The 24,662-nt window shown below is 42.6% G+C and overlaps 1 protein-coding gene across 2 annotated transcripts in view; it reads right to left on the reverse strand.

The window, feature by feature from the left end:
• PSMC1 (proteasome 26S subunit, ATPase 1) overlaps positions 1-17,562 on the reverse strand; it is a 50,662-nt gene extending 33,100 nt beyond the window's left edge. Inside the window, exons 1-5 of one of the 2 annotated variants that reach the window (XM_033952895.1) lie at positions 17,470-17,562; positions 14,385-14,438; positions 12,074-12,170; positions 6,818-6,942; positions 2,827-3,012 (exon numbers count right to left, since the gene is read on the reverse strand). In XM_033952895.1, the coding sequence (XP_033808786.1) occupies positions 2,827-3,012; positions 6,818-6,942; positions 12,074-12,170; positions 14,385-14,438; positions 17,470-17,472 (465 nt within the window). In that variant the 5' untranslated portion in view covers positions 17,473-17,562. Of the gene's footprint in view, positions 1-2,826; positions 3,013-6,817; positions 6,943-12,073; positions 12,171-14,384; positions 14,439-15,938; positions 15,957-17,469 lie in introns of those variants that run through there. The other variant, XM_033952896.1, reaches the window with a different exon arrangement.
• Between the last annotated feature and the right edge of the window lie 7,100 nt (positions 17,563-24,662).

Consider the following 24,662-nt stretch of genomic DNA (forward strand, 5'->3'; position numbering starts at 1 on the left):
GCAGAACACTTCCAAAATAAAATTACCAATGGAAGAGCTACCCTCAATGACACCTCTACCAATCCTAACGAATTCACAATTCTTCCCATAGATAGAGATTCTACTGCAGCAGATAGAATATGGTCTCAATTCCCCAACATACAATGGCCTGAATTCAACACATACTACAAAAAATACAGCCATGCATCCTGTGACCTCAACAACTGTCCACCATATCTCCTAAAAACATCCAGCACAAAATTCCGCGCTCTTCTTCTAAACTGGATACAAATCTTGCTAATAAATGGCCACTACCCTACCAACCTCAGCGAAATCATCATCACCCCGATCCTCAAAGACCCCAATGGACCGATACACCAAACAGCCAACTACAGACCCATTGCCTCTATTCCACTCTACGTCAAAATAATAGAAGGACTAGTTGCCAAATTCCTCTCCAATTACCTAGAAAACCATAACATTCTCCATCCCACACAATCCAGCTTTAGAAACAACTTCAGCACGGAAAAACTACTAGGATCTCTCTTGGACACAGCCAGACAACATCTCAGCACCGGAAAAAAAATGATGCTCATACAACTAGACCTCACTGCTGCATTCGACTTGTTGGACCATAACATTCTACTACAAATCCTGGATACAATAGGTATCACAGATAAAGTATACACATGGTTTGAAGGATTCCTTAAATCAAGAACCTATAGAGTAAAATCAGACAAACAAAAATCTGAACCTTGGTCAAACTCTTGCGGAGTTCCCCAAAGATCCCCTCTATCCCCGACTCTCTTTAATCTCTATACAGCCTCCCTCAGCTCTCACCTGGACAAACAAGGCATAACCTCCTACAGCTATGCCGATGACATTACCATTCTCATACCCTTCGATCAACCTGAACTCTCCATGACGAACACAATATACCAAACACTAAAATCAATAGCAACCTGGATGAAAGATCACAAACTGAAATTGAACCCAGATAAAATGAAATTCATCCTCCTAGAAAACAACAAAATACCAACCATAACCAACATTGAAATCAACGCAATCAACTACCCCATACAAACCACCCTAAAACTGCTAGGAATAACTATCGACAGATGCTGCACCATGCAACCGCAAATCAATAAAACAATACAAAAGTCATTCTTAATCATGAGAAACTTAAGACAAGTTCGGAAATTCTTCAAGAAAACTCAATTCCAGCTCATAGTTCAGTCCTTAATACTAGGCCTACTTGACTACTGTAATATCCTCTACCTCCCATGCCCTACAACCATAACAAAACAACTACAAACTATCCAAAACACAGTACTAAGACTCATCTACTCATTAAAGAAACATGATCACATTACAGAACCATATCTCCAATTGCATTGGCTTCCGATCCCAGCAAGAATACAATTTAAATTCTACTGCCTACTATATAAGACTTTATATGGAGACAGTCCAAACTATCTGAATAACCGCTTCATCCACAACACCGCAACCAGACATAGGAAAACTCACACCCCATTCTCATAAGGAGGTCAAACGGAAAAAAACTATATGATGGCCTCCTGGCCACTCAAGCAGCCAAACTAGACAACCAAATTGCCAATCTACTGATGGCATCCCTCGACTACAAGACTTTTAGAAAAGAAATAAAGACCATACTCTTCAAGAAAACTCTGAAAAAAGAAATAATACCACAAGTCTCAAACTCTACCTCTCACTAAAGCCAACTACCCCAAACAAATAACCTTACCCATTTCTCACTCTTTTTGAAAATGACCAATTTTTTTTTTTTGTAAGTTCTTGTTGTAATACATCTTGGATAATTCTTTTGTAATCCGCCTTGAATTGCAAGGTAATGGCGGAATAGAAATCCCTAATGTAATGTAATTCCTAACATTCTGTTTGCTTTTTTGGCCGCCGCCACACATTGAGTAGAAGGTTTCATTGTATTGTCTATGACACCCAGATCCTTTTCTTGGGTGCTAGCATTCGGTAACTGTGATTCAGGTTATTCTTCCCAATGTGCAGCTCTTCTTTAGATGCCATCAACTTGTGCTCAAGTCCTAGCGACTTGATGAATTACAGATCTAAAATGAAATTGGTTTTGTGGTAGTCCAGAAAGGTCCTCCAGAGTCATCCCCATGGTTGCTTTCATCTGATTTCAGATCACCCTTTTTGTCTGGTTCCTTCGTGCTTCCTAACCATGTCATCCTTTCCTAGTGATCTCTCTCTTCTGATGGTGTAACCATAATAAGACAAGTCATAACTTCATCATTTGGGCTTCTAGTGACATAGCTGGTTTGATCTCTTCCAAAATCAATTTGTTAATTCTTCTCGTGGTCCATGGCACGAATAAAATCCTTCTCCAACACCAAAACTCAAATAAGTCAGTCTTCTTTCTGTCTTGTTTCCGTAGTGTCCAGCTTTTGCATCCATAATTGACAACTGAGAAATGAGTGCTTTGACATGTCTGATCTTCATTTCGAGTATTATTTTCTTGCCTTTGAATACTTCACAGTAAAGTGACCAAGTGCTATTCTATGGAGCATTTCTTCCCTGCTAATTGCATCTTTGGTTACAAAAGAGCTCATTCTTTAAAAAATTTGATGCAGAGGGGGTGAGGGGAGGAAGGTGTTAATCTCATATTGATTTTCATTTTATACTTTTGTAATATTATAAATGATAAATTATTCAATTGTTATCGAGTACAAGGTTTAAAAGCTTTTGGAATTGATATGTAAATTATGATTGTTACCACTTGCTATGCAAGTTGGTTCCGTGTGTTGTTTCAAATCAAACTTCAAGTTAAAATAAAAACAAAAAACAACTTACTTTGTGATTCAGCAAAACAGAGCAACCTGGTTCCAGAAGATCCTTATCCACAAAAGACAAAATACTGACATAGTGCTCTGATCCCACAGAGGTAGACACAATAGCGTGATTGTCATCAATAATCTCCTCCAATGTACCCACGGACATAGGGGTTCCTCTAAGGTCATCCACCTTGGACCTCTCTTCCTGTAAAGCAGAGAAAGAACAATTAACTATCCTGAAAAAGAGATTATAAAAGGATGGTTGTTTAACCTTTTTAAAACCATTAAATCAAAAGAGCATTCTACAAACCTAAAAGCAGTGCACATTTGTGACTAGCACTACAAGATTCAAACAAAGATTTAGACAAATTCCTAGATAAAAAAGTCCACAAATTTATTTTTTTTTATCCTCTTATTTTATTTTTTTTTAATTTCTTTATTCATTTTATAACTTACAACAAGTGTACAGTAAATATAGTACAACATCACTTGAAAATCTACAATATCATACAACAAGAAGATTTAACTCCCACCCTCCTCCCAAATTCATATACAACTAAAATATACCACATGAAAATAATATCTTATGTCATTCATAAATATATTATTAGTGGAAAACCAAGAATCCCCCCATCCCAAATCCACATGTGTATTAAAATTGGGAAAAGTCCACAAATTATTAGGCAGATGGTTCTCCCAAATCTCTACTCATCACTGTAAATAACTATGAGAAATAGATCTACTTTTTTGGAATTTGCCAGGTGGTTGTGACAGGATGCTGGACTCAATGCCTGATCTGACACAGCTTATGTTCTTACACAGAAACATGATGGCAGACAAAGGCCCATCCAGTCTGCCCATCTACAGCATCACCTGTCTCCTCCTCTCCCTATTGGCTAAGGCTCTTAACATTTGCATCTCCTCTCCCTATTGGCTAAGGCTCTTTACACCTGCATTGTGAGGTCACAGAGCTTTATGGTTATAGAAACATGATGGCAGATAAAGGTCAAATGGCCCATCCAGTCTGCCCATCCGCAGTATCTACTATGTGCCTGTCCCATGCTTTCTTGAATTCAGACACAGTCTTACCAGGCCATAAATATTTTCTAAACTTTCTTACTTCATTTTGGGCCCCTTTTCCAAAGCTGCAGTAGTGATGCTGCCGTGGTAAACGCACTGAAGTCCATAGGAATTAAATTGGCTTTGGTGAATTTACCATGGCAGCATTGTTACCACAATACAGAGAGAAATAATAAAATCTTTATGAATTTTTTTTACAAAAAGTAGGAATACATATTGGAATATTAAGAGATTTTGGTGGCTGTGGGAGAGGCCAGCATTGTAATGGACTGGCCACACAGACATCCCAATAGAGCAGTGGAACACCTTAGAGGGCACTGCTGTGAACTTCACCTAAAGGGTGCCAGATATACATCTCACTATAACCCTCTTATAATTTATGGTGATCCCTCCAAAACCTACTATACCTACCTGTCTCCCACCTCAACAGCCCTTATGGCTGTAGGTGGCATTTATATGGCAGTATAGTAGGATTTTGGTGGCCTCACACTTTCCACCATAAATGTAGTGGTTAGAGTGTCTTAAGAGCCTGGGTCCTCCTCTCTATGGCTCATTAAGACACCTCTGTGATGCTCTACTAACCTTTCCCATACCAGATGGTGTGTGCTAGAGATGGGTATGTACTGTTTTATTTATATTTTCGGGGGTGCGAGTCCTCCTAAATCCTACTATACTGCCATATAAGTGCCACCTGCAGCCATAAGGGCTATTGCGGTAGTTTTGGAGGGACCACCATAAATTATAAGGGGGTTATGTTGATATGTATATCTGACACCCTTTATGTGACGTTCACAACAGTTCCTTCTAAGGTGCTCTATTGGGATGTCTATGTGGCCAGTGCATTACAATGATGGACCCTCCCACATCTAAATGGTGTTGATGTGGACGTTTCTAAACATGGATGTTTTTCTGGTCCAAAATGGCGAATAAAGTTAAATGTCCTGGTGGCCTAGACATTTTGGAGGCCAAAACGTCCAAGTAGGGGATTTAAAAAACAAACAAACAAGAGATCCAGCCACAAGCACTGAACTCTGATACCTGCTACCTCACTTCACTCTATACAGCCCTACGAGACAAACCAGAAACAGCAACCTATTTGCATACCCAAGCATTACCGGCTGCAGATACAAAACCTTCCTGGATAGAACTTTTAGGTACCAAGCTAACAAACAACAACACTGGTTAGACAACTACATAAATGGAGCAAGACTTGACATGTAAGGCCTTTAGAAAAGCCATAAAAACTGCCTTATTCAACAGAATCATCACCTAAAAAAGTATCTACACCTAACACTACATATATCCACTCCTGTTTATAAGTCTGAAATGCCTAACATTAATTTCACTGCTTTTTGTTATGTTGTACCTCTCTACCTTTCTGTAAGACTCTATATGCTCTTTGTAAGATTCTATATACTGTATCTCGGACCTTTTGTAAGATTCTATGTGCTTTTTTGTAAGTTTTCTAAATACTGTATCCCGGATTTCTACATATTGTAACTCGCTGACTGTCCAGCTCTCTTCAGTGTGAACCACCTAGAAGTCTCACGACTATGGCGGTATAGAAGAATAAAGTTATTATTATATGAAAGCCAATGAAAGAAAAAAGCCTCAGTTATACGGGGGGGGGGGGGGGGAGAAAAACACCCAACCATCCATCCATCATAGGCAGAAAAACACTTTTGTGGCTACTATATATATCTAGAGAAGTGCCAAAAGAAAACCATGAGAAATCAATCCTATTTCTAATTCCACTGTGCAAAACTGTCCTAGCAGCAACTACAAACTCTATATGCAGCCAGCCTACGATTGCTTCGTGGTCGACATGTCACTTCTTCAGGGCTGCAAAGGCTCACATAGCAGGAAACTGTTTGATGCACTGTGTTTTTCAGGGGAGATTTTGTAAATGGTATTTAGATTGACTATACCCCCATTTAAAAATGGAAAGAACAATAGCTATACAACAAGGGAATTATAAGAATTTTAATAAAATTTGGGAGCCATTAACTTCTTACTGTAATGAATAAATACCATTTGTATTGAAATATACACCGTTTAATGTTAGGAAGAGGGGGTTATATATTAATATTCATATTTGGGGAAAAAATAGAGGGTGTGATGGAGGAGGGTAGTAATTTTATTTATTATAAGATAAAATAGAAAGATTGTCAAGTGATGTGTTTAATTGTATTGATTTAATGTCTGTACACTTGATGTAAGATTTAAAAATGAATAAATAATTTTTTTTAAAAAGACTATACCCCCATTTCCTCCTTTTCAAGTTTTTGTTTGGTAAGAAAAAAAACATCCCATTTAAAAATGGTCATTTCTCTGCCTCCAACTTTGGTTTTTAAATTTTTATTCATTTTTACATATTACAACATGTGTAACAGAAAAAGACATATGATCTTATAAATACACACTTGATTTTCCTTAATGTAACATTTAAAATACAACATATCATTCTATATTCATATTCTGTAATATCTTGAATATTATGTAATACATGTAAATATATGTAATATGTAAAACAATTAATATTAAAATAGAAAACCTCCGACTTTGGACATTTTGCGGGAAATGTTCAGTCGGGCTTAGATGTCCTATTAAAATTGGCCCTCACAATGAACAAAAGATGGTCGCCATCAATCCAGCTCACTGAACAAAGCCCATCTAATCACTGATTTAATTAGAAGAGTGAAACAAGATCTATACAGAATAGGGCTTTTAAAAAAAATTCCCGAGATATTATTTTCTACCAACTACGGAGTCACCTGGTCAAACCGAGCTACAAGCTGTAAATCTGTAAACATTCATTAAAAAATATATATATACTGTACATACTGCCTGCTGCCCTGAAACCGTGTTAAGATCTGAAACATCTAACTGCTATTACTTCATTCTAGTGGTAATATTTCCAATTAACTCACCTCTTGCTTTTCTTCTAGTGGCTTCATTTGTTCTTGATTTCTGATAAACTCTTCTTCCATCAGCAAATAATCTTTAATTCGCTCTAATTTCAGTAACTTCAGTCTGCACTGCGTGTGAGGCGTAACTGAGAAAACAGATTTCACCACCATTACCCCCCAGAGGTAAAAACCAAACAAAAAGCATTCAAGGGGAAAGGGGATGCGATTTAATAAACTGCCTTTCTATACAGGTACTTATTGTGAACATGAGATACTGGAGGGTTAAGTGACTTGCCCAGTCAGAAGGAGCTGCAGTGGGAATTAAACCCAGTTCTCCCAGTGACAGAGGGAAGCAGGGGATGCTGAAGCTGACTAGTTTCTCAGAATTGGATCAACTGCTTAACGGGAGATCCAATTCACTTTCCATCTCAACTCAGTCTTCCATTCCTGGCAGAATTAAATACTATCACATGTAGCAGGCATCTCTACCAGTCGTCTGAGCTCATGGACCACTTCAGGAGAACTCAATCCCTGAAAAGGGCCCAGATTTCTTGGAAATATGAAGCAGCAAGTTTCTTGACTGTTACTGGCTTAAGTTTAAACTCCTCTTGCTAACTTACAAGTGCATTTATTCTGAAGCCCCCCAACATCTCTCTTCACTTATCTCCCCCTATGCTCCTCCCCGTGATCTCCGTTCATCGGGCAAGACCCTCTTATCTGCACCCTTCTCTTCCACTGCCAACTCCAGACTCCGTCCCTTCTTTCTTGCAGCACCGTATGCCTGGAACAGGCTGCCTGAATCAATACGTCGTGCTCCACCCCTGGCACTGTTCAAATCCAAGCCAAAGGCCCACTTTTTTGAAACTGCTTTCAACTCTTAACTCCCACTCAAGAGAAAGTTAGACAAGTTCCTGCTGAACCAGAATGTACACAGGTAGGGATAGTCTCAGTTAGGGCACTGGTCTTTGACCGGAGGGCCGCCGCATGAGCGGACTGCTGGGCACGATGGACCACTGGTCTGACCCAGCAGTGGCAATTCTTTTGTTCTGTCAGATACCTATACCCACTGTATCATTTCCTTTACTGTATAATCTCCCCAATCCCGAAATGTCCTGCCTAAATTAGATTGTAAGCTCTTCTGAGCAGGGACTGTCTATTGTATGTTAAAATGTCAGATACCTAGACCCACTGTATCATTTCCTTTACTGTATAATCTCCCCAACCCCGAAATGTCCTGCCTAAATTAGATTGTAAGCTCTTCTGAGCAGGGACTGTCTATTGTATGTTAAAATGTCAGATACCTAGACCCACTGTATCATTTCCTTTACTGTATAATCTCCCCAACCCCGAAATGTCCTGCCTAAATTAGATTGTAAGCTCTTCTGAGCAGGGACTGTCTATTGTATGCTAAAATATACTGCCCTGCCTACGCCTTTCAGCGCTTTAGAAATAATAAATAGTAGTAGTCTGCATGAGCACACATAAATGCTGCTTTGTGTCCAACATCTCAGTCTGGGCTGGCAGTGCACCTGATGTTAAAATGCATTGACAACACCTACGTTAACAGAAATGTAAATGAAGCGAGATGAATAAACACATCTTTAAAAAGAAAACAAAAAACAACAACCTTACAATGAGACCTCATCTGGAGTACTGTGTGCAATTCTGGAGGCCACATTACAGTAAAGATGTGCGCAGAATTGAATCGGTTCAGCGGACGGCCACCAGGATGATCTCGGGGCTCAAGGGTCTCTCGTACGAAGAGAGACTGAACAAATGGCAGCTCTACACTCTCGAGGAACGTAGGGAGAGGGGAGACATGATCGAAACATTTAAGTACCTCACGGGACGTGTCGAAGTGGAAGATGATATTTTCTTTCTCAAGGGACCCTCGGCCACAAGACGGCACCCGCTCAAACTCAGGGGCGGAAAATTTCATGGCGACACCAGAAAGTATTTCTTCACAGAGAGAGTGGTTGATCATTGGAACAAGCTTCCAGCGCAGGTGATTGAGGCAGACAGCGTGTCAGGCTTTAAGAATAAATGAGATACCCATGTGGGATCCCTACAAGGGTCAAGATAAGGAAATTGGGTCATTAGGGCATAGACAGGGGGGGGTAAGCAGAGTGGGCAGACTTGATGGGCTGTAGCCCTTTTCTGCCGTCATCTTCTATGTTTCTATGTTTCTATGATGGGTCATTTGGTCTTTATCTGCCATCATGTTTCTATGTTTCTATAATCAGAAAGTTCTATGACATCACAATGCAGGTGTAAAGAGCCTTAGCCTATAGGAAGAGGAGATGCTAATGTTAAGAGCCTTAGCCAATAGGGAGAGGAGGAGAGAGTGTTGATCATTGGAACAAGCTTCCAGTGCAGGTGATCGAGGCAGACAACGTGCCAGACTTTAAGAATAAATGGGATACCCATGTGGGATCCCTACGAGGGTCAAGATAAGGAAATTGGGTTATTAGGGCATAGACAGGGGGTGGGTAAGCAGAGTGGGCAGACTTGATGGGCTGTAGCCCTTTTCTGCCGTCATCTTCTATGTTTCTATGATGGGTCATTTGGCCTTTATCTGCCATCATGTTTCTATGTTTCTATAATCAGAAAGTTCTATGACATCACAATGCAGGTGTAAAGAGCCTTAGCCTATAGGAAGAGGAGATGCAAATGTTAAGAGCCTTAGCCAATAGGGAGAGGAGGAGAGAGTGTTGATCATTGGAACAAGCTTCCAGTGCAGGTGATCGAGGCAGACAGCGTGCCAGACTTTAAGAATAAATGGGATACCCATGTGGGATCCCTACGAGGGTCAAGATAAGGAAATTGGGTCATTAGGGCATAGACAGGGGGTGGGTAAGCAGGGTGGGCAGACTTGATGGGCTGTAGCCCTTTTCTGCCGTCATCTATGTTTCTATGATGGGTCATTTGGCCTTTATCTGCCATCATGTTTCTATGTTTCTATAATCAGAAAGTTCTATGACATCACAATGCAGGTGTAAAGAGCCTTAGCCTATAGGAAGAGGAGATGCAAATGTTAAGAGCCTTAGCCAATAGGGAGAGGAGGAGAGAGTGTTGATCATTGGAACAAGCTTCCAGTGCAGGTGATCGAGGCAGACAGCGTGCCAGACTTTAAGAATAAATGGGATACCCATGTGGGATCCCTACGAGGGTCAAGATAAGGAAATTGGGTTATTAGGGCATAGACAGGGGGTGGGTAAGCAGGGTGGGCAGACTTGATGGGCTGTAGCCCTTTTCTGCCATCATCTTCTATGTTTCTATGATGGGTCATTTGGCCTTTATCTGCCATCATGTTTCTATGTTTCTATAATCAGAAAGTTCTATGACATCACAATGCAGGTGTAAAGAGCCTTAGCCTATAGGAAGAGGAGATGCAAATGTTAAGAGCCTTAGCCAATAGGGAGAGGAGGAGAGAGTGTTGATCATTGGAACAAGCTTCCAGTGCAGGTGATCGAGGCAGACAGTGTGCCAGACTTTTAAGAATAAATGGGATACCCATGTGGGATCCCTACGAGGGTCAAGATAAGGAAATTGGGTCATTAGAGCATAGACAGGGGGGGTGGGTAAGCAGAGTGGGCAGACTTGATGGGCTGTAGCCCTTTTCTGCCGTCATCTTCTATGTTTCTATGTTTAGTTTATAAACTATTTGAATATATTGGTTATGTGTCAAAAACCATTTGTAAAGACTTTTTGGAAAATGCACAGTAAAAGCTGGCAGTATATCATTTCAGATATTATACATTGGAGCATGTGATATAATAATTAGAACTAGCTTTTATTTTTTAAAAGCAAGGCTTTCTAAATTTCAGTCAGGGCACAGCACAGGTGCTCTGTGACATCACTAAGCATTTTCCCAGGCCTGCTATAAAGACAGCTAATTTTATGCTTTTGTCAGTATTGTTATGGACACAAGTTGTCACATAAGCTGAGCACGTGAGAAATTGCTCATACATTTTAGGAGGTTCACTCACAGATTTTACCTGGTCGCTCACAAAAAAATACTAGCAAATCCGGAAAATTGTTGGTTTTCAGAACTTGTTGCTCACATTAAAAAATTATTTTAGACTTTTCTCGCTCACATGAGAAAACATTTGCACGCCCCTTAGAGGAAGTATTGGACACAACCCCTTTGACCACTCAGAAAAAGGAACGGTCTGGTCTGAAGTTTTTCCTCCGACACGCCTGCCATTCCTCAGGGCAAGCAGATCAGAGGGAAAGCTTCACAGCAGGCTGCAGGCAGTGAGAGAGCATTGCTGCGGTCATAGCTCAGTTCCTCAAGGCTTGCCTTGAGCTGGTGCCCTGGCACCACACCCTCATCTTGAACTGCTCTTTGGCAAAGCACTCCGGGGTGCACTTGCTGGCCAGCAGCTTCAGGTGGCAAGAGATGCTCTGCAAGAGCTTGAGCAATACAGGCAGCTTGGTCAGGGACATTGTCCTCAGCGCAATTGGTCACAGAGCCTAGCAGGGTGGCTTGAGTTCCTGGCATCTCAATAGTAGCCAGGCAGGCAGTGTGGGAGGGGAGTGAGGGAAGAAAGAGGGAGATATTAGACTTTGGAGGAGGGGGGAGGTAGATGGGAGAGAAGAGAGAAAGAAGGGACCTGGGAAGAAAGGAGATGCTGGACAATGAGAGGGTGGAAGGAAAGAGAAGGGGAGAATGTGATGCAGTGGTTAAAAGTACAGCCTCCACACCCTGAGGTTGTGGCTTCAAAACCACGCTGCTCCTTGTGACCCTGGGCAAGTCACTTAATCCCCACATTGCCCCAGGTACATTAGATAGATTGTGAGCCCACCGGGACAGACAGGGAAAAATGCTTGAATAAATTAATGTAAACCGTTCTTAGCTCCCTTGGGAGAATGATATTGAAAATTGAATAAATAAAATGTTGGACCTGGAGGCAGGTAAGAGGGAGCTATTGGTCCTCTAATCACGATTAAAGATTTTCACCGAAATGCAGGCCTAGTCTAGCAGGATAAAAAGAATTATAGACTTCAGCGTAAGAAAAGTCTCTATGGACCTGCCTGATGAGCAGCCAGGACATTACCTTCCTACGCTGACAGCCATACAACCGCTATGTCATGCTGACACCTGCAAAGTACTAAAGTTCCCATATCCATATTCCAGACTGACATGCACCAATGAGTTTACACCCCGGCTAATTTACCAGTGGAAAAGGCAGCAGAAAGGTTTACCCTGCCGTCTGAGTGGTTCAATTTAGGTTGCAGATGGTACTGCTCCAAAGTCTTTACAGATGTACATACCCAGAGGAAGTTTACTGGCAGCATCTGGTCCCTTTGTTTTCTTCTTCTTCTTCCCAACTCTGGTTGGAACAGGAGGCTCGTATTTCTTCTTTTTATCCTTTAAAAGCAAATGGACACCACATAGTTTGTTGCTGTTTCCTTTAACAGTAATTGTCGTCACCAGGGTAATACAAAGGAAAGGACTATGCTAGCTAGTGCTAAGTATGAGAACATTTCAGTGGCTGTTATAAACTTTTAACCTATGCCTTTGTTTGCACAAAATTTTACCTTAACTAATCTAACAAGGAAAACTTCCACGGCTACTCCATTTCTTCTCCATTATTCAAGCATTCATTGGCCGTAGTTTTCTTCTGTAGGAATGATGCTGCACACACAAGGCTCAGAGTGGGATAAGGCAACCTAAATGGATGGTCTCTCCCCCTTTTATTGAGAATCATAGTTCCATTAATTACTTAGCTAATGCTCTACAAGGTTATAATGTCATAATGCATTTACAGTGAGGATTAGACCAAGTCAATACATTGTTTACATATTTCATGTGATTCTCAAAGTTACTATCTCGTGTGATATATGAATACTTAACAGTTACAATAAAGTGATTCCCAATGTGTACATTTCTGATATGTCTCAAATCTTACTATAGCATGTTACAGTCCAAAGGTTATAATGCATGCTTCTTAAGCTTTCTTGATTAGCCTTAAGTCAGGGTCTGCTTTGGCACATAGGCAAAGTCTGATTGTTGCCCATATAAGGAATGCTTAAACAAGATAAGGAATAAGGGTAAATGTGTGTCAGGTTAATATGCGACAGGAAGGGAGGAGGAATGCCTCAGCATTCTGTCACAAGGTGCAAACCTTGTCCTTGCTTAGAATGTATACGTGACAGGAGGGAGAGGGAATGAGAAACAGGGCCTCAGATCCAAACACAGGCCTAGATCCACACACATGGCATAGGTCAGTGTGCCGACCTGGCCTGTGTTCAGAACCGCCTGTGTGCCCTGCCTGTGTTCTGATGCCCTGGATCAGAACTTATCAGATCTCCATCCCTACATTCTTCTCCGACTTGCTGAAGAGAGCACAGTTCTTGAAAGCTGATCAAAATACAATTTTAAAAAAATCTGTATTTTTTTATTTTAAAGGATAAGATTGGCCTCTCTTGGTTCTTGCCCTTGCAAGTAAAACTTCAGAAGCCCCGCCGAATGGCCCATGCTGCTCCCAACACTCTTTGAGTTCCTATGAGCGTCGGGAGCAGCGCAGGCCATTGAGTGCAGCTCCCCACGCTAGAAACTGCTATCGCAGTTTCATAAAAGAGGGTGGGGGGGTTAAAGACCTTCCTTTTCAAAGACACCTGCAATAAGTAGACGCCTGATCTCATTGGAAGGAAGAGCATATCCCTTTCCCTGTGTATTAACCTTCTATGTCTTTCTTTACTATCATAAATTGTATTTCTCCCTCAACCCACTTGTATCCTGTACATCATCGAAGTCTTGTCATATGTCTTCCCTTTTGATTTTAATAGTTATGATTTTGTACACTGCTTAGACAATTTTTTTTTAACACGGTATATCAAACATTAAATAAAACGTAAACTTAAAACTATCTTCTACCCCTTTGGGTTGGAAAAAATACAAAGTGAACATTGTTTAAATCAGAGCCCGAAAATTTCTTTATCTTTAAAAAATAAGTTCGAAATGTATAGAGTGAAAGTTATTTGTTACAAAACCAACGATGGAAGTGTTACTGTTTTAAAGCTACAAGGCTTGTGTGCTCTCAAACGTGTTTCCGAGCACACGCATTTCTACTGCAGAGAACTGTCTTCTTGCTGAGTCATTTAAAAATACATTAAAACACATTTGTACAGCAGATACTATTATTACCGGTATCTAATCTCTGTACATCTGTTTAATAGTGCACGTCAATACTATTGTTTTAGTTTATTTATGTAAAAGATGGATCAGGCCATTAAAGGATACGTGATAGGGATGTGTATACCACCTTTTTTGTAGTTATACAACCACATTCAAAGTGGTTTACATACAGGTACTTCAAGCATTTTCTCTGTCCCGGTGGACTCACAGTCTATCTAATGCACCTGAGGCAGCGGAGGATTAAGTGACTTGCCCAGAGTCACAAGCAGAAGTATTTATTTACTGAGCTTTCTATCTTACAACTGACCTCAAAGCAAGTTATAAGATAACCGGATTTAAAACTGTTTAAGCAAAGTGTTAGGCATGTGAACAAGAACGTTTTCTTCATTCAAATTCTATCCCCACAACAGGTTATAGTTCACCAGATACCATGCAGGAACATACCTTATCATCCTTTTTGCCTCCTCCAGGACCATGTCCTCCACTCTGACTTTGACCCTGAAAGAAGAAAACGTCAACTGAGTATTAAAATGTCTTCTGGGCAGCAGAGATAGGAAAGCTGTTAAACCACATCTGGAATACCAGGCTGTTCTGTACAAGACAACTGTCATCCTGAACAGATTACTAGCCTCAATGTATGTGAAACATTAGGAAATGCAAAATGCAGGCTTACTGACAATACATTTTGGGGCTCATTTTCAGAAAAGATAAATGTCCAAAAAGTGGCATAAAGGAGCAGCTAAGACATTTTTCTCAACACAACTTTCCAATTTGCTATTTTTGAAACCTATATTCTAGATCGATATCTATGCTGTTCACCTGAATGTTTTTCTGCCTTTTGAATATGTCCAGGGCACAAGTTAGACGTTTGGGGCTAGACCTGTTTTAATAACAACTAAGTGCAAGGATTGATTATCCCTGCTGAAAGTCCAAGTGCTAAGCCTGCCCTAATCCCACCCCAAACATTCCTATTAACACCCCCCCCTTAAAATTTAGATGCGCTGGAGACAAAACAACCAGAAAGATATTCATAAAGTCAGTCTTGAGAATGCCCACTTGGACGTTTTTTGATTAGTAGGATGTCAAAGTAGCAGTTTATGCTTTCCTTTGGATGTCTATCCTTTTTGAAAATGAGACTGAAAGTCTGTCAACCATAACAAAAAATCAAGTGGAGTGTGTTTCAGCATATTAGCTAGACAGATATCCAAGCCAACTAAATTTTTTTGAGAGTTTCCTCAGCAAATTAGATATTTCTTGTGAGGCGACATAATTCCTTCCAGTATCTGTCAGCTGGTATTCCTTCAATCTTACTATTACCTAAAAAAATCTAATCAGGTAGTTTCCCAAAGTACAGCTCCCCCTCCCGAGTCACGGTTTCCCTACTCCCGAATTCTGTTATTCACGATTTTTGTCTCTTGTTTTTTAATGCAGAAACGCTTATCTAGTGGTCTAGCGGGGCAGGAACGATCTTCCTACATTCCTGCCCCGTGCAGAGCCATCATCAAAATGGCTGCTATGAGTTCCCAAAGTCTTGAGACTACAATGGGAACTCAAGGCAGCTATTTTGATGACAGCTCTGCACGGGGCAGGAGAGTAAGAAAATCACTCCTGCCCCGTGTCACCGTTAGACCACCAGGTAAGGTGGGGGACGCAGGAGGGGGTGGCCCAAAAAATTATTTGTGATTTTCCCTATTCGCGGACCGGCTTTGTCAAATATTGAGGGTCTGCTGTATGTGTAAGTGACTGCCTATCCTAATCTTTTCCTGAAAGTAACGTGCTAGGCTAGCTTCATCAGGTTATTGATTTTGATCCAGCAGGTGTAATATAACAATCCACTTATATACCGCAATGCCTTTCAGTTCTAAGCGATTTACAAGAGTCAAGGAAACTGTACATACACAGTGAATTACAAGCTCACTTATATGTATCAAATAAATGCATCTTCAACTTCTTTCTGAAAACCTGATAAGAACTAGATAGAACCTGATGCCAACTTACTAAAGCAATTCTCCCAGCATGCTGCTTGTTAGGCTAAGGCTCTGAAAATAGCGCTTATAAGTACAACCTTTGACTGGGGAATGAAAATAAAGCATTATTACACAATGATGTTTTTGATCTGCAAATCTGAAATGATCAACTAGATAGGTAGGCACCAAGCTGTATACTGTTTTATAACAGAAACAAGCCAAAAGTACACGGAGAGAATATGTACCACTGAATCTGGTTACTAGACCTTACAGTTCCTTTGCAGGAATTGAGTTTAGGCACCAGACCCAAAATATCTGCATGTCCTGAAGCAAGGATCTCAAAGCCCCTCCTCGAGGGCCGCAATCCAGTCGGGTTTTCAGGATTTCCCCAATGAATATGCATTGAAAGCAGTGCATGCACATAGATCTCATGCATATTCCTTGGGGAAAACCCGACTGGATTGCGGCCCTCGAGGAGGGACTTTAAGACCCTGTTTTAATCCCACTGCTGCTCTGTGAGGCTAGTGGAGGGGTGGGCAACTCCGGTCCTCAAGGGCCGGAATCCAGGCCAGTGCATGCACATAGATCTCACACATATTTCTTGGGGAAATCCTGAAAACCCGACTGGATTGCGGCCCTCGAGGAGGGACTTTGACACCCCTGGTCTAGACCATTTGAAATTAAAGTTTCAGTAGATCATTGTGACCTTAGGAACCACTTGATATGATAATTTCTGATACACTAACACAGGGGTCTCGAAGTCCCTCCTTGAGGGCCGCAATCCAGTCGGGTTTTCAGGATTTCCTCAATAAATATGCATGAGATCTATGTGCATGCGCTGCTTTCAATGCATATTCATTGGGGAAATCCTGAAAACCCGACTGGATTTGAGACCCCTGTTTGAAGCATCTACACCAGTGGTTCTCAACCTTGTCCTGGGGGGCACCCCTAGCCAGTCGGGTTTTCAAGATATCTCTAATGAATATGCATGAGAGAGATTTGCATATAATGGAAGTGACAGGTATGCAAATCTCTCTCATGCATATTCATTAGGGATATCTTGAAAACCCGACTGGCTAGGGGTCCCCCAGGACAGGGTTGAGAACCACTGATCTACGCCATCAAGCTAAGATGAGCTGAATCCTAGGTCCACTATAGTCCAACTGCGGTTCCCAAACCTGTCCCCGGGGCTCCCCAGAATATCCCCAACGAGCAAATCTCCCTCCAAATGTCACTGTCTGGCTGGGGAGTCCCAGCATAGGAACCAATTCCGGGCACCCCCCTCCCCCAATACCGACGGTGTCCAAGGAGAATCGCTTCCCCCCCCCCAAAAAAAAAAAAAAAATCATTCTGAAACGTTGGCTCCGCCCGAACAGCTTCACCGGGGCCAAAATTCGCTCCCAGAGTGCGCGACTTTCGGCTCTGCGCCTTCCGCGGACCCATCTCCCCTCCCCAAACTCCGCTGACCCGGGCCCGAGTCAACAAGAAGCGCCGCTTCCCCCCAGGGGTACGAAAGAGGAGTGACGGGGCCCAGAGAGCCCGAAAACCGCTCACTCACTCACCATCCTCTACGACGTACGCCGGTAAAACCCTCTGCGGCGCCGGAAACGCGTCATCGGACGGCGCCCGCCTTGGGACAGAAAGGCTCGAGGAGGCGGGGCGCCGGGGAAAGCGCGGGAGTGGGGGCGGAGTCTCTCACCCACGGCGGCTTTTGCCTTTTTTGGACGTTGCTCTCAACGCACGCGCATGAAAAGAGCCAACATTTGTTCCTTGCAATTGTATTAGTTTATAAAAATAAATACAGTAATACAATGCACAAAGACACAAAAATGCAATTCGATAATAAAAACCTATGCAATAGACCAGCCTATTTTCTGGACTGGCAGCTGAAGAACACTGGATTCTGTGATATTTAGTATGGAAATGAGAGCAAAAAGTCAGATTTCTGCGAACAACAATAAATTATTACTTATAATATAGAAACATAGAAGATGACGGCAGAAAAGGGCTATAGCCCATCAAGTCTGCCCACCCTACTGACCCTTCCTCTTAAGTCTATACCTAGTGACTATTTATTCAGATTGACCCTCTTAGGGATCCCCTATAGCAGTGTTTTTCAACCGCTGTTCCGCGGCACACTAGTGTGCCACGAGATGTTGCCTGGTGTGCCGTACGGTGCAGACACTGATTAGGCCTCAGGCCGGGTCCCGCACGCGCTCCCATTAGACTCCCCCGGTCCCCGCTGCTGTTCCGTTTCGATCTTCTGCTCTGACGCAACCGGAAACAGGAAGTTGCAGCAGAGCAGAAGATTGAACACTGAGCAGCCGCGCGTGCATGTCGCCGAAAAACAAAACCTACAAACTAAGGTGAGGCGAAGGGAGAGAGCTGGCTAAACAGTAGGATCGATTGGGCAGGCGAGTGGTGGCTGCGGGGACCGTGCGATCGCTCGTGTTCCCGGCTCAAATTGGAAGGAGGGAGTGAAAGGGAAAAGGATTCTGGGCCGAGGGGATGAAGACGGAAAGAAAAACCCACAGCAGGAAAGAAAGGGAAGGACAGGCAGGTGAGCCAGATGCTAGAAGCAGGGGGGGGGAAGAAAGAGGGAAAAAAGCTAGATGGGGTTGAAAAGAAGAGACACACTGGTATGGAAGAGGAAGATAGGGGAAATCTGGACACAGGAAGGTAACAGAAAGAGGGGAAATTATGTGCATGGGGCATAGGGACAGAGACATAAAGGGGACATGCCATGGGGATGGTATATGGACACAGGGGGGGGGGGGCAATGACAGATACATAGGGGAGATATTAGAAATGGAGAAAATAGGAGCACAGAAGCGAGATGGTTTGTGGGGATGGGACAGGGACCGAGCTCGCAGGCTCCAGTGGCTTGCACAAATTACATTGTAACGTGCCATGAAAATAAGAGGGAGGAAGGTAGATAGATAAGCCACGTGAGAGGAGCTGAAGGGTAGTAGAAAGGAACAGATGGTAAAGGAGGGAGGGAAGGGTGGTGGTGGAAAGGAATAGGACAGACATTGAAGGAGGGTGGAGAGGAACAGACCCCGAAGGGAAATGTGGAAGACAGAGTGGGAAGAAGACAGATGCCAGACTATGGGGGAGCAGAGGGAAGAAGATGGGTGCTAGACCAACTGGGGGGGGGGGGGGTGAAGGGAGAGGCACAGTAACAGCAAATGGAAGACGTAGAGAGAAGACACACAGTGGATGGAAGGAATTGAATGAGAAGATGTGGAAAGCAGAAACCAGACAACAAAGGTAGAAAAAAAAATTATATTTATTTATTTATTTTTTGCTTTAGGATAAAATAGTATATTAGTTGTGTTGATAAAAATTTATAAACAAAGCCCTGCCAGCTGAACATCTCTTTCTCTAGTTCAGCAGCAGGAACTTTGATTTATAAGAAAGGAATAAGCTAAATATTACAGTACTAAGGCTTATATGGATGCAGCGGGGACGGTGACGGGGCGGTGAATGGGATGGCAGTGGCGGTGACGGGGCGGTGAACGGGATGGCGGTGACGGTGACGGGGCAGTGAAGGGAACGGCTGTTGACGAAGAGCTATGTGTGTGTCTTTCTTCGATTCCAGCCAGAATATCAGCTTTGTGTTCAGCCAAACAGGCCCAGGTTTCGCACTGAATAAAGTATTTTATAATTTTTCATTATTCTGTTTACTTATTATTTCATAATAAAGTAATTATAAAATACTTTCTTTGTGTTTATTTGATTCCTATTCAAGAGAATTACTTTATATATAGTCAATATAGGCACAGAGTTAAATTTTTTAACATTTTCTAATGGTGGTGTGCCTCGTGATTTTTTTCATGAAACAAGTGTGCCTTTGCCCAAAAAAGGTTGAAAAACACTGCCCTATAGGCATCCCATGTATTCTTAAAGTAGCATTTATTCTTAAAGTCCAACACGATGCAGGTCTCGATCATCCCATCAAGTCTGCTGACCCATCCTCTTAAGTCTATACCTAGCAACCGATGTTCCAGTTCGACCCTCGTAGGGATCCCACTTAGGTATCCCATTTATTCTTAAAGTCCAGCACGCTGCTGGCCTCGATCACCTGCGCTGGAAGCTCATTCCAACGGTCAACCACTCTTTCTGTAATGACTGGTGTTGCCATTCAACAAATTACATATACAGTGGTGCCTCGCATAACGGACGCCTCGTACAGCAAACGCTGCGCATAACGAACTTTTTGTCTTGCTCCCTATAACGAACTTCGTTTCACACAACGAAGTCGCCCGAGGGGCCCGGGGGGGGGGGGGGCGGAACTACTCTCGCCGCTTCCTAATGTGAGCCGGGAACAGCAGCACCCTCACCTTACCTCGGATGCCGAGTTTTCCGGCTTTCTTTTTCGGCCAGCCACACGCTTTCAGGGAGCAGCACATGCCCGCGCATGCTCTGTTGTTCAATCTTCTCCTCTGACGCAACCGGAAACCGGAAGTTGCAGGAGAGAGAACATTGATCAACTCCAGCAGCTGCGCGTGCACAGCTTTTTGAGATCGTGCGGCTGGGTGAGGGAGAAGGCTGGCAGGCTCTGCATGTGAGGTGAGGTGGAGGGAGGGAAATGTAGGGCTGCAGAACGAATTATTTTGTTTTACAGGTATTCTTATGGGACAACAGGGCTGCAGAACGAATTATTTTGTTTTACAGGTATTCTTATGGGAAAACGCGTTTCACACAACGAACGTTTCACATAACAAACTTGCTCCTGGAACGGATTAAGTTCGTTGTGTGAGGCACCACTGTAATTGGAAGGATTGGAGAAGATTAAATTATAATTTTTGGTGGAACTTTTTATGTCATATCTATAAAATGGAAAGATTTATTGCAATACAGCGGGGATATTTCAAGAAATTTCAGAATGTGTGGAAACCATTAACAAAATATTATACGGATTAGTTGACATTATTTCCCTTAAATTTATCAGTTTAATAGTGATGGGGGGGATATTTTATTATTACATATTCTATAAGATATTGGAATATATGGTAGGGAGGGGTGGGAAGGGGAAGGGATAAGAGTTTATGTAACGTACCAATGATAGCTTGTAAGTGATGTATTTATTGTTAATGTGATTGAACATATATAACACTTATTGTAATTTTGAAAATGATTAAAGAATTATTTAAAAAAAAAGAACACTGGACTAAGGGCTCCTTTTACGAAGCCACGCTAGCAGTTTAACGCGCGGAATAGTGTGCGCTAATTTGCCGGCCGCGCTAGCTGCTACCGCCTCCTCATGAGCAGGTGGTAGTTTTTCGGCTAGCGCAGGGGTTAGCGTGCGCTAAAAAGGTGTGTGCGATAAAGCCGCTAATGCGGCTTTGTAAAAGGAGCCCTAAGTCGTGACCATCTCCACTCAATCTCCGCCCCATAATTGTACTCATTGTAACACCATTTTTTCCATTCATTTTTCATATATTCACACACACCATATCATCGTATTAACAACACATAATGGTTGAACCACAAAATTAAAACTACACAAAGCACACTGTATGCTTCTCAACATTCATTCCTACCAGAAAACAGATATCCCCATGCAAATACAGGATCAAAAACTAAAAACTACTAATATATACAAATTAAACCCTAAGATTCAAGACTCTGCATGCAGTACAACCTAGAGAAAAAGAAACAAATACATTTCTTCCTGAACAGACAAATCAATCACTAAATAAAAAAAATTAAAGCATCCCCCCTAGCATTGTTGTCTCTCTCCCTCCATGCTGTGCCTTGCCTTTTGGCCTGCCCCCCCCCCCTCCCCTGGTGTTATCTTTGGGCCGGTCCACGGTGCGATCAAGCAGCGTCTTCGGGCCGGCTCCCTGAGTACAGCAGTGCACAAAGCTGTGGGCAGCGGCTCTTCATGCGCGTCTCGCACCTCATCTGAAAGCCTTCTCTCTGACGTTGCGACATCAGAGAGAAGGCGTCCGGTTCAGGCGCAGGATGTGCGTAGAAGCCTTTTCCCATGGCTTTGTGCACTGCAGCACTCAGGGAGCCGCCACGTTGATCGCACCATGGACCGGCAGCTGAAGAACACTGTCTTCTGCCAGATGGATGTGCTGGCCCTGTGGACCAGCAGAAAATTTCTGTGGACTGGCACCGGTCCACGGACCGGCGGTTGAAGAACACATGCACTTCCCCTTTTATGAAAACGCATTAGGCTTTTTTTTTTTTAATCACTGGCCGTGGCGGAATTAGCTCTGATGCTCATAAAAATTCACCCCCCCCCCTTATACAAAACTGTAACGTGGTTTTAGCACCAGCCGTGGAGGTAAGAGCTCCAACGCTCATCGGAATTCTATGAGTGTCGGAGCTGTTACCGCCACGGCCAGTGCCAAAAAACGCATTGTAAAAAAAAAAAAAGGGGGGGATGTCTATGAGTGTCAGAGCTAATACTACCGTGGCTGGCAATAAAAAGGCCTAACGTGGCTTCATAAAACAGGGGGTTATGTATCTAAGCTAGACCAGACTTTTAATACATTGCAGGATGTTCCTAGCTTATCAGCTAAAAAGTCAACATTTAGAAAGCATACCTATTGTCCATACACAAAGACTCCTTATGATTGGGTCTGGGTGAAACCAGGAGATCCTGGTTTTGCCTTGTTCCCTTGTGATTTGGGAACCCCCAAATGTAAGACTACTGTACTTTCATTTCTAGAACATGGAGGTGACCAGATGCTTCGGATCCTCCTAAAGTTATTTCTTTGGGGAAGTGGCGCTGGTTGCCTGATTTTATAGGATATTACGTCTTGTTATCTGGTACTGTTTTTTTTAATCCTTGAAATTTTATTAACCCCCCCCCCTTTTTTTTTTTACAAAACCGTAGTGTGGTTTTTAGCCCTGGCTGCAGTGGTAACAGCTCCAAAGCTCATATGTAAAAGGGTGGGGGGTGTTATTTATTTGTTTTATTTACAGCCTCTTTTATCAAGTTGCGCTAGTGTTTTTAGCGCGGGCTGGTGGGTATGGCATTGTGCATAGGAATTCTATGAGCATTGGCCCGCGCAGAAAACCTCTAGCGCAGCTTGATAAAAGGGGCTGTTATAAAGCTTATAGCCCGCTTGAACCTAAGCGGGTTCCAGTACACAAAATTAAGACACAACAAAATAAAATCCATGACATAAAAATACTAGATAATTAGAGAACATCATAACAAAAGTTAATACAGTACTAGAGAATGACACTGGTAAAAAATTTGTCCCCATCTCTGCCCCATCCCCACGAGCTCAATCCCCATCACCGCCCCATTCCCACAAATCTTGAGAGAAGAAGATTGTTCTTTAAGAAGGAGTTAACGAAAATGGATGGGATTGGGGAAGGGAGGTGGGGAGGTAGGGAGAAAAGGCAGGAGAGATTGATAGAGAACAGTCAGAAGGGGATAGCGATTCAAATATTCTAAATCTAGCCTCTTTCCCAGCATGGATGTCTGGAATGCGCTCCCGAGAGAGATGGTGGAGAGGAAAACGGTGATGGAGTTCAAAGAAGTGTGGGATGAACACAGAGGATCTAGAATCAGAAAAGAATAGTAAATATCGAAGAACTAAGGCCAGTACTGGGCAGACTTGCACGGTCTGTGTCTGTATATGGCCGTTTGGGGGAGGATGAGCTGGGGAGGGCTTCAATGGCTGGGAGGGAGTAGATAGGCTGGAGTGAGATTTGACGGAGACTTCAACAGTTGGAACCCAAGCACAGTATCGGAAAGAGCTTTGGATTCTTGCCCAGAAATAGCTAAGAAGAAAAAATTTAAATTGAATCAGGTTGGGCAGACTGGATGGACCATTCAGGTCTTTATCTGCCGTCATCTACTATGTTACTATGTCTTCTCCCCACTCTCTCTTCCCCATTTCCCTTCAGGCTGCTTCAGCGTCTTCTCCTCTCCACATACCCCCAAGCACCCTTTGCACGGTCCAGGAGCTCCCTTCCGCCAGCTGGCCATGAACCTCCCTCCCTTCCTTCCCCTTACCTTCCCTTCGTGGCAATTTTTACAAGGCTATGTGTTCTATTGCAGCTGGAGCCTTGAAGTCACATGGGGGAAGGGCTGTTACCAGTCCCAGGAAGTGGGGACTGCTCTGTGTCTTCTGTGGTAGGATTGAGGGCTTGTTATTTGCAAATTGTGACCACACAGAGCACACGCCCTGGCCAGCAAGTTGGATGCTGGGGCCTAGTGCCCCAGCCCAAAAGACTGTTTTTCAAATATTTGAAAGTTTTGAATCATTAATCTGCTGGAGAACCAGCAGCAGCTTTGAAAAGCCTGAATTATAAGTTTAAAAAAAAAAAAATTGATTATGTTCCCAATACTGAGGGACCCAAGGAAAAGGGTTTCCAAGAACTTTATTGGCTGACACTAATCTAGAGACTGTTTGGAATTAGTTTGTTTGCTTTGGACTATACTTTATATTTTTGAACATCTTGACAAGATTGATTTTCTTTCCTCCAAGGTGGAACTGTTGAACTTTAGGCAAGCAGGCTGGTTTGAATGTTTTTCTTTTGTTTGGTGAATAAACCCAGACCTTGCTTGATGCAGTATACAGTAAAACCTTGGATTGCAAGTAACTTGGTTTGCAAGTGTTTTGCAAGACAAGCAAAACATTTTATTAAATTTTAACTTAATATACAAGCAATGTCTTGCAATACAAGTACATACAGTATACACACATCACAGCTGAGCCGATAGTTCTTCTGTCTCTGACGCTGCAAGAGTGTAGTGACTGTTCTAAACGAGCAAAGTCTT

Source organism: Geotrypetes seraphini, chromosome 7 (assembly GCF_902459505.1).
Source record: "Geotrypetes seraphini chromosome 7, aGeoSer1.1, whole genome shotgun sequence".
NCBI lineage: Eukaryota > Metazoa > Chordata > Amphibia > Gymnophiona > Dermophiidae > Geotrypetes > Geotrypetes seraphini.